This window comes from Nasonia vitripennis, chromosome 3 (genome assembly GCF_009193385.2).
Source record: "Nasonia vitripennis strain AsymCx chromosome 3, Nvit_psr_1.1, whole genome shotgun sequence".
NCBI classification, from domain to species: domain Eukaryota; kingdom Metazoa; phylum Arthropoda; class Insecta; order Hymenoptera; family Pteromalidae; genus Nasonia; species Nasonia vitripennis.
This window is the reverse complement of record NC_045759.1, coordinates 6015295-6024706: the sequence shown is the minus strand read 5'-3', so window position 1 is coordinate 6024706 and position 9412 is coordinate 6015295. Positions and strand designations below refer to the sequence as shown.

At 42.4% G+C, this 9412-nt stretch overlaps 2 protein-coding genes across 2 annotated transcripts; one reads left to right on the top strand and one right to left on the bottom strand.

The window, feature by feature from the left end:
- Positions 1–2341: 2341 nt before the first annotated feature.
- On the top strand, positions 2342–7312 carry LOC100118122 (phosphatidylinositol transfer protein alpha isoform). The gene is made up of 6 exons (XM_001607756.6): positions 2342–3109; positions 3883–3913; positions 4216–4479; positions 4554–4631; positions 4720–5100; positions 5191–7312. Exons 1-6 carry the CDS (start codon positions 3093–3095, stop codon positions 5233–5235), a joined length of 816 nt encoding a protein of 271 aa, XP_001607806.1. The 5' UTR covers positions 2342–3092; the 3' UTR covers positions 5236–7312.
- Positions 7307–9235, bottom strand: Acads (acyl-Coenzyme A dehydrogenase, C-2 to C-3 short chain). Its single transcript, NM_001142870.1, has 5 exons — positions 9135–9235; positions 8962–9058; positions 8137–8807; positions 7843–8066; positions 7307–7766 (listed from the first exon to the last, which is right to left on the bottom strand). The coding sequence occupies exons 1-5, from the start codon at positions 9139–9141 to the stop codon at positions 7557–7559; spliced, it is 1209 nt and encodes a 402-aa protein (NP_001136342.1). The 5' UTR covers positions 9142–9235; the 3' UTR covers positions 7307–7556.
- Between the last annotated feature and the right edge of the window lie 177 nt (positions 9236–9412).

The window sequence follows — 9412 nt, the reverse complement described above, 5'->3', positions numbered from 1 at the left end:
CTCTGGCGCGCGCGGAAACCCAATCGAGAGAGCTGCGGAGGTGAAGTCAAAAAACGGGGCAACCCGAGAGGGAAACAGGCGGCTACTCTACTCTGCAGCGCCGGGCATTTTCCCTTTCGCCAAGGCCCCCGCCGCCGCGGACAAACCACTCGGCGATGTCGCCTGGCTCTGCTCTCTCGTGGGAGAACTGCTCTTACGAAGGAGGGAGATATTTAATGTTGTTGCGAATTGCCGTCTCTGCGATTATATGTAGGCCGAATATTATTGAGGAAAAATATTGGGTCGTGTGTGATGGATGGATTGGAGGACAAAAAAAAAGGATTATTGCTCAATGCGACACTTTCGATGATTGAGATCGACGGGCGCCGCTGTCAGCTGTATCCTAATGAATTAAGCGGTTTCCGATCTCGGATTCTATTAGAGTATAGCGTGTGTGTGTGTGTGTGATCGTTAGAGGCTTTATGGCTTTGATATGGAGATTTCGAGTGTCGTCGACCTTTCTGCGATGTGTTTTGGTTACGTGGTTTCGTAAAAAGGGAAAACCGATTTACGGCGAGTCGTTTCGCGAGATTGTTGTTTTAGGCGGGTGAGGATTTACGGGAGCGATGATGAGTGGAGGGAAAGTCACGATATTAACTAACGCTGAGTCAATAGAATTGTAGACGCGGTTAATTAAATAAACAGCCCTAAAGACGTTAAATATTCAATTTTTTATCCCAATTGCAAAAGAGCGCGTTTCTCTTTGTTATATTGTTAATGATACTTGCTAATTCGTCCTTGCGCCGCGAACGTAATTCGTGGGAATCGAGTGTATATACTTTTGCAACGGCGATGTTAAGCAAAACTTGAGCAATTGACGAGTATAACAATTAGCTATGTGTGTTATTACCCGAATAGAGACAATAGAACTTATTTTCGAGCGATTGCTATTACGAGGAGGAAAACGCAGGAATCCGGAAAATCGAATTGCAAGATTTCGCTCTTATCGACGCGTTCTTGAGTTATCCCTGTCGGTATGGAGAGTATCATAGAGACATGATTTATCGTAGGGAGGTAAAGTAGGAAATGTTGATAAATTCAAACTTGCAGACTTTGACGTTTATTGTCGCTTCAAATCGCTTATAGGTACTTGTGAATGTACACCATATCGAGAAAAATGCTCGAGGAGAAACGTGGCGGCAATAGTAAAACTGACTTTTATGTAGTTACGGAGTGACTAACATAGCTACTTTGCATTCGAATATTTAGCGGTGATCGTGAACGGCATAATAAAATCGTAATGGAGACTCGAGAACATTGAAAACGTGCAATGGTTACTCTTCGAAAAATTCGAATTTATCGTAGCTACTATTACGTTATAATTTTACTATACTATCGGTAAATAAAAGAGATGAAAATTCCGAAACTAGGACTGCAACACGTAATAATTCTCGATAAGAATTCGAGAATGTTATCTAATAAGGCCGCCGTTAAAAAACGCGAGATCGTGTAGTTATAAGGTAAAAATGACTTTTAGATTTATGCTTCGCGCAATGTCACAAACACACACGTGTACGGTTATCCAGGAGTGTGACAGTCAGCATATTATCGGCTTTTCTTGCTTCGCCTACTGTGCTAATAATTGCAGGCCGGAAAATTATATCTCGAAAACACGCTGTCACTTTAATAATTAATCGCGTTCAATTACACGTGGTCTTATCGCTCGCGCAGTCGGATAATCATAAAGCTTACATGTGCGATTACGGCTCGAGTATCCTCTAATTTTTAAATTAAAAATAATAAGTAAAAGCAATGCGAATATCGCGTATCTGATACGCAGTGAAAATATCGAATTTCGAGCCAATACGACGATAAAAAGCAAGCCTGGGAATCGAACGTCCCGTGTTTTGGCAAACCTGCGGACACCTGCGCGACGACTCTGAAGAGAGAGCGAGAGAGAAAGCTGACGTCAGCGGAGCATCAGCGTCAGCATCTATATATGTATATATATAACACACGTATACCTGCCCTCTTATAAAGATCAAGAAAAGCGATCGGAGCAAAAGTCGGGAGGGTATAGGGCTGGGTCGCGCGCTATTATACAAAGGCCGAACTGATATGCCAAAAATACTGGCCACTATTATCGACGTATGCAAAAAAGCCCGCGCGGACGGCGTTGCATAGAGGAGAGCGCCGTGCTGAGGAGCTGAGAAAAGGACATCAAATAATTTATAACGGATTGGAATTAGTTGTATAGTATTTTTTAAGAGAAATAGTTATAGCAAAAGGATGCGTGTGCATACACGGACATGACGTGTACTGTACACTGCTTCTTGCTTATGCACATGTGCGAGAGTGAAGTATAGTCGCTTAGGAGGCAGGGCAGGGAGTATAAGTGCCGACGGACGACTCTGTACGCAGACTAGTTTTATTTCGACTCCTGACGCAGCAGCTCCTCGCGGATTCGAGGGATATCCTAGAACATTATATTACTCATATATCCGCGAGTATAGAACCTCTGCAATATAGTATACACGTATAGACAGAGTCAGATCAGTCTCAGCGTGCTGTAGTACATCGGAGCGCGTGTGTTGGGGGACGGCCGCGAGCGCGATCGACCGAGAGGAAAAGTGTCCGTAAAAGAGAGAGAGAGAGAGAGAGATAGAGAAAAAGACGTCCACAGAGCGCGCTAGTGTGCAGAGAGCCCTACTCGTGCGTGACCGTGGCACCGTGCCCACGACGACGACGACTACTCGTCGCCCCGCACAGCTAGCGCACTGGAGAGAGAGAGAGAGAAAGCCATCAGACATCGAGGCCTAGCCCCTGCAGTAGTGTGTTATATATAGAGATATACCATCAATCGCAGCAGTAGCCGTGCGCGCGAGAGAAAGAGAGTCACACTTACGCACGCGTCGTGTGACGTGTGACTCGCTCGATCTCGCTCTTTATTCGCTCTCGCTCTGCTGTGTGTTAGCGCCTATACTCGCAGAGCTACACTACCGCCGTCGCCGCCGCCGCTGACGACGACGTTGTTCCCCCTGCGTGTCGTGCGGACGTGGACCTCGAGTCATCTCCTCCCTGCTTTGCCCATGTGTACCAGCGCACCTTGAAAGATGCTCATCAAGGAATTGTGAGTAATCGTTACTTGTATATACCAGCCGACGTGTTCTAACTCTATCCTAGACCTTATATGTATTATATTCGAGCGCAAGCCAAGGTTTCGCCTATACAGAGTGAGAGAGAGAGAGACGTGCATATATATATATATATATACATATATAGCATCTCGCACCCTTGCGGCCGTGCGCGCGCGCGCGCGTGTGCGTGCGATGATGTCCAGCCTACAATATATACGATCGTTATACTTCGAAATCGTTACTCTCCGAGACGAGGACTAACCTATAACCATACGCTCTCTCTCTGTCTCTTCACTACTCTCGCTTTCGTTCTCGAGAAACGCACCTTCGATCGCTCTCGCAGCCACCCACGCATACGCCTGAGCATTATGGGTTTCGAGGTTGCCCTACGCTGCAGCTCTCCGAATCGCCCTGTTCTACACCCTTATTCTCTCCCTCTACATGCATCCTTTCGAAATTGATTTTTCCCTCTGTCTCTCGACACGTCTCGCACGCATCAGCTGCACGTATCTCTCTCGCGGATGAATAATAGAATCGCTCACTGGCGCGGGTTGCAGTCGAAGAGACTCGGGAATTGATTGATTGAGTCGTAGGATTTTGGAGCGGGCGCTCTTGGCTTCAAGGCCACGCGCGCAGACGTATAAACACGCAGCCTTGAATCGCGAGAGCGCTACCGTGAACGCTATCTTTGTACAATATATACAATATTCTCCAAATCTTGCCTGGCAATTGGCTCATTTTTTTCACTCTGTTTCTTTTCTTACAGCCGTGTGACTCTGCCCCTCACCGTCGAAGAGGTATGCCTATGTAGTGGCTGACCAAGCTGGAGGATTCAAGTCGCACGATGCTGATTCTCGTCGATGAGAATGCACTTTGCGGCATCCTGCAATTCATCTAACCACTGTCTATAAGTCGAAAATAATTAGCACTCTTGGTTCACCTAGCATTCGTTATTATATGACAGGGGACTGCCTCCCTTGTCCCTGGCAATTTGATATTTCTTTCAAATTCTTCTTTGTTTTATCGCTGTGCTAATTATATTCGAGAGACAGCTGTGTTTGACTGTATAAATTATAATACTTTTTGTGGTTTTTTGCAGTATCAAGTTGCCCAACTGTACTCTGTAGCGGAGGCTAGTAAAAATAATACTGGTGGAGGTGAGGGCATTGAAGTCTTGAAGAATGAACCCTTCACAGACTACCCTCTACTCGGAGGAAAGTATTCCTCTGGCCAGTATACATACAAGATTTACCACTTAGCAAGCAAAGTGCCTGGTTTCATTCGCATACTACTACCCAAGAACTCCTTGGAGATCCACGAAGAAGCATGGAATGCTTACCCCTACTGCAAAACTGTCATAAGCGTATGTATCCTCCAGATTTTTAGAGCAATGCTCTTTTGGATGGCACTTGTGTGACACTCTATATCAATTTGCAGAATCCTGGTTACATGAAAGACAACTTCATTATCGTCATAGAATCTTACCACATCGGGGATGTTGGAGACCAGGAAAATGTGAGGATATGATTATATTTGAATGACTTGCTAAATAGAGCACGAGGTGACATTGGTCGTCATTCTAACGACATCGATTTGGTTCCAGGTTCACGAATTGCCGCCCGACAAGCTTAAAATCAGAGAGGTGGTGCACATAGATATAGCCAATGACCCGATCACTAATGCGGATTACAAAGAGGACGAGGATCCAATCAAGTTCAAGTCTGAAAAAACTGGTCGAGGTCCGCTGGTCGGCAAAGACTGGAAACATCACGTTGACCCGGTGATGACCTGCTACAAACTTGTTACCTGTGAGTTCAAATGGTTTGGCCTGCAAACGCGCGTAGAGAGTTTCATCCAGAAAGCTGAGAGGCGCCTCTTCACCAATTTCCATCGGCAAGTGTTTTGCTGGATGGACCGCTGGCACGGCCTCACAATGGAGGACATTCGAGCGATCGAAGAAAAAACAAAGGAGGAACTAGATAGAGTAAGCAAATTTTTTTATCTTATCTTTTTTGCAATTCGTGCAGGTCTTTGCCACATTTTATAACACTCGAACATTTTGTTTGACTTGCAGCAAAGAGAGAAAGGAGAAGTACGAGGAATGCGTGCTGATGATTGAGGCTTTAATAAGTACAGTGTAATAAGGTTAAATGGATTTCCCCTACAAGTAATACGAGCGCCAGACTTACGCTTATACACACATATGCATACACTCAAAGCCATTTGCGGTCCTGCCGGATCGGGGCAGTTTCCAGAGTTTATTTGTCTAGAATCAGTGTCTACTCTAATTACTTACAATTTTAATTTATTTACATCTACAAACATTTTAGATAAATGTATCTACAGTCAAAGAGTAAAGTTATTGTATTATTATTGATAAAGCAAAAAAAAACAACGGAAAAGCCGAAGCAGATATTTAACATAAATAGTATGTTTTTGAAAAGATTTAGCACAGCATAAAAAAATACAAATGGAATGAGGGGAGAGGGAGTAAAGTGAAAATGCAGTCTAGATAATTTAAAAATACTTGAATAATTAATTAATTCATAGAAAAAAGTTAGTCAATGATATTAGCTAATAACAGTTGTTAACAAGCAAAGAACACTTGCTTGCTACAAACGCATAAGTGATTATGGATGAGTGGTTATTCCTAGAGCCCATATCGTTGTCTAAACTTAACGTAAAGAAACTGCTATGTGAATTCCGAAAGTGCTAATGTGTGATATGCAACAAAGTTACAAACTAAAGGTAATACAAGACGAAGAAAGAAACAAAGAAATGAAATGATTAACATAAATAAATGAAAGCACTTAATTTATTAAACATTTCTCGCCACGTCCTTAGAAAATTGCTTGTTATTTTTTTAAATAAATAAGACAGATAAAACTCCAATTAACTACGAGCATTGAGGCAATTATCTATATTATATCAGTTCCAGTCAAAGTTCTATTAACGCGATGATATTATACAAGTTTAAGCGATTTACTCGCCTTGCGCTTCTCCACCAGTTCGTGGATTTTAAAAGTGGCTTTGTCCAGTGGACAAATTTTACTTTTAACTAAGCATCTGTCATTTTAATTAAAAAAATGTTAAGCCTCAGTATTTGAGCAAAACTGAAATCTCACTTCTAGTGGGATCACAGATTTAAACTGCTCCCTGTAATAAAGTGAATATGGTATGACATAGGCGTATGTGTAGAAAATGTGCTATCTCTGAATTTCAGCGAAATTTGGGCGTCAATGACTTAGGATGTGTTAATTGTACATAAAGCAAGCATACAATGAAATTCTAATTTATTTTTGCTTGATACAAATATTCCGTTATCTATAATTCAAAAAGATTGTATGTTTTACAGTATACAATATACTAGGCAGCTGAATATGTTTTTTTTTTACAATTGCAAAGCGCTATTGCTTTCGTTCGATGATTCGTTTTTATTTTATTTGGATCGAATTGTGAGTGTCTGAGACAAAATTATGAAAAGTATTGACGAAATCACTTCAACTTTTTCGAATCTATTCGTATGTATAAATACCGTAGTGAACGTTGCATCAATTGGCAAGTACGCCGATATGCAACAGTAATGAATTTTTCTGGAGCATTTGTATGTTTTTTCCCCTGGATGGAAATAGGTATAAATCTATGTTACAATGATCTCGTTAACTTTTGGAGCAGTTGAGAAAAATTGTCATTTGCACAAACGGAGAGTAGTAGAAATAAATGTTTTGGCAGTGAGATAAGGCGAAATAAGATGTGTAGTAGCTTCTGCATTAATATCAAGTGTCAAAGTTGAGATTTCTAATCTAAATAGTGAAACTGATTTCTTGGTGTACACATATGCTCGTATGCACGCTCTCCAACCGAATTTCATTGTATGTGTATTTCAACAAAAAAGGAAAAAAACCAAGTACCTTTTATCCTATTAAAAGCTATATGATTTAGTTAAATAAAATTAGTTGTTCCTCGTATTACGCAGGGCCGAAAACCCTGTAGCGCTGCCAAAGGGCTGATTAATAGAGGAAGAAATTTCAACCTACGCATATGTAAACGTATGTGCAGTCGAGACATATATATTTCAAGGAGCATACGTATATCTATACGTATGTGAGAAAAGTATGTATATGTATATATACAAGATCCAAAGTATACATATGTCAGTCATAAGGTTAAAAAGATAATAAAGCCATAAGATATAATAAGGTATAAAATTTTATTAATTCCTTGTATATAGACGTAGATAAAAATATGGTACAAAAATGCTTTACATATTCGTTCTTATAAAAAATAGACGACTTTTCTATATCATAAAAACAATTCTTTAGATATTACATTGCTCGATTATTAAAAAAGACAAAGAAAACAGTCAGTTTGTTAGTAATTTGCATTGATAAAAGTCACTCGTTAGCATTAGTTCATCGTAATACATCGCTAAGAAGCGTCTCACAGGTTGTACTCCTTCAGAAGGTTACCCGCGATCACCAGTCTTTGAATCTCCGAGGTGCCCTCGTATATCTCTGTGATACGAGCGTCTCTGTAATGACGTTCGGCCGGCATGTCCGTGACGTATCCCATTCCTCCTAAAATCTGAATGGCTTGATGCGAGCAAAACGTTGCCGCTTCGGATGCTGACAGCTTCGCCATCGCCGCTTCCTACAAACGCAAAGAAAAAACGCTGTCAAATATCATCTAGATGATATGACCGTTAAACGCAATGTTAATCACGTACCTTTGTGTAAGGCTTTCCATTGTCCTTCAAGTAAGCGGCTCTCCATGTCAGCAGCCTGGAAGCCTCGACTCTCATCGCCATATCCGCCAGTTTCATTTGGATGGCTTGTAACTTGGCTATGGCATTGCCAAAAGCTGTTCTCTTGGTGGCGTACTCCACTGCGCAATCGAGAGAGGCCTGCGCTATTCCCAGAGCCTGGGAGGCTATTCCTATTCTTCCGGCGTCTGAGACGTGAATTTATTTGTGTGTTACTTAGATTGAATTGTTAATACAAGCGTGCTATAGTGTACCCACCCAACGTCATCATAGCGATTTTGAAACCCATTCCAGGCTCGCCAAGCAAGTTCTCCTCTGGTACCTTGCAGTCCTCGAATATCAAAGAACAGGTACTGCTGCCTCTGATACCCAACTTATCCTCCTTTTTTCCCAAAGACAATCCAGGCGTCGGCTTGTCCACGATGAAGGCACTGATTCCCTTGTGCTTCTTGGCTTTGTCGGTCGTCGCGAAAACCACGATACCCTCGGCTTCGTAGCCGTTGGTTATCCAGCATTTGGTACCGTTGAGCAAGTAGCCGCCCGAACCAGACGTCTTGGCCGTAGTCGAGGCAGCTCCTGCGTCCGAACCGTTACCAGGTTCGCTGAGGGCAAAGCAGCCTACCCTGTCACCGTTGGCGAACGGTGTGATGTACTTTTCCTTTTGCTTGTCGTTACCGAACTTTTCAAGTGGTCCAAGATACAGGGAATTGTTCACGCTCATGATGACGCCTGTACTGGCGCAACCCCTCGAGATCTCCTCCATGGCGATGGCGTAGGCGAGGTAGTCGAGTCCGGTACCGCCCAGCGATTCCGGCACAGCCATCGCCAGCAAGCCGAGTTCTCCCATCTTCTTCACTTGCTCTTTGGGATAGAGGTGGCCTTGGTCGATTTTCCCGGCTATGGGCTTCAGCTCTGCTTCTGCAAAGTCTCTTTAATTAAGGATTAATACTCGGTTATTTATTCGAAAATTAAGTATTCGTTTTTTTTTTTCGTCTTAACGTTATGATACTGCGATTATGTGGACGATCGACAAGTAGATTATAGAGGAAAGTGGCTTCTTTGCTAATAATGAAATATAGGCACCTGCAAGTTTTTTGTAGCATTTGATGAGTTTCCGACAGAGATGCCAGAGAAGCGATGCTGCGACGGCCACATATTTGAATTAATGATCTGCTGATTCCTGAATAAGAGACAATATATTCAGTATGGCATAGCGAGTCAATCGTTGAGTATATAATAAAAATTTCGATTGTAACCTAACATATTGACTGAAATTACTTGTTTCCGTTTGGAGAACTTTGACCGTCTGCGATATCGACTCTGTGGGTACCCGCAGACAGCAACACAATTATTATGCACTTATCATTGCGCGGATGACTATCAGGGTATCATTGCAAAGAGCGAAATTGATTACAAAGAATTCGCTTTGGCCAATCAAGCCGCGTAGAATTTGCGACGATTGACCCTCGGACTGGAAGTTGCGAATATAGCGCGCGAGATTTGAACTAACAGAAAGTAATTGTATAAAAACGAG

Coding starts and splice junctions, on each gene's coding strand:
- LOC100118122 (XM_001607756.6), top strand. Junction 3,914..4,215: donor TGCCCCTCACCGTCGAAGAG/GTATGCCTATGT, acceptor GGTTTTTTGCAG/TATCAAGTTGCCCAACTGTA. Junction 4,632..4,719: donor ATGTTGGAGACCAGGAAAAT/GTGAGGATATGA, acceptor ATTTGGTTCCAG/GTTCACGAATTGCCGCCCGA.
- Acads (NM_001142870.1), bottom strand. Junction 8,808..8,961: donor ATGCTACAAAAAACTTGCAG/GTGCCTATATTT, acceptor CCTTAATTAAAG/AGACTTTGCAGAAGCAGAGC. Junction 7,767..7,842: donor ATGGAAAGCCTTACACAAAG/GTACGTGATTAA, acceptor TTGCGTTTGTAG/GAAGCGGCGATGGCGAAGCT.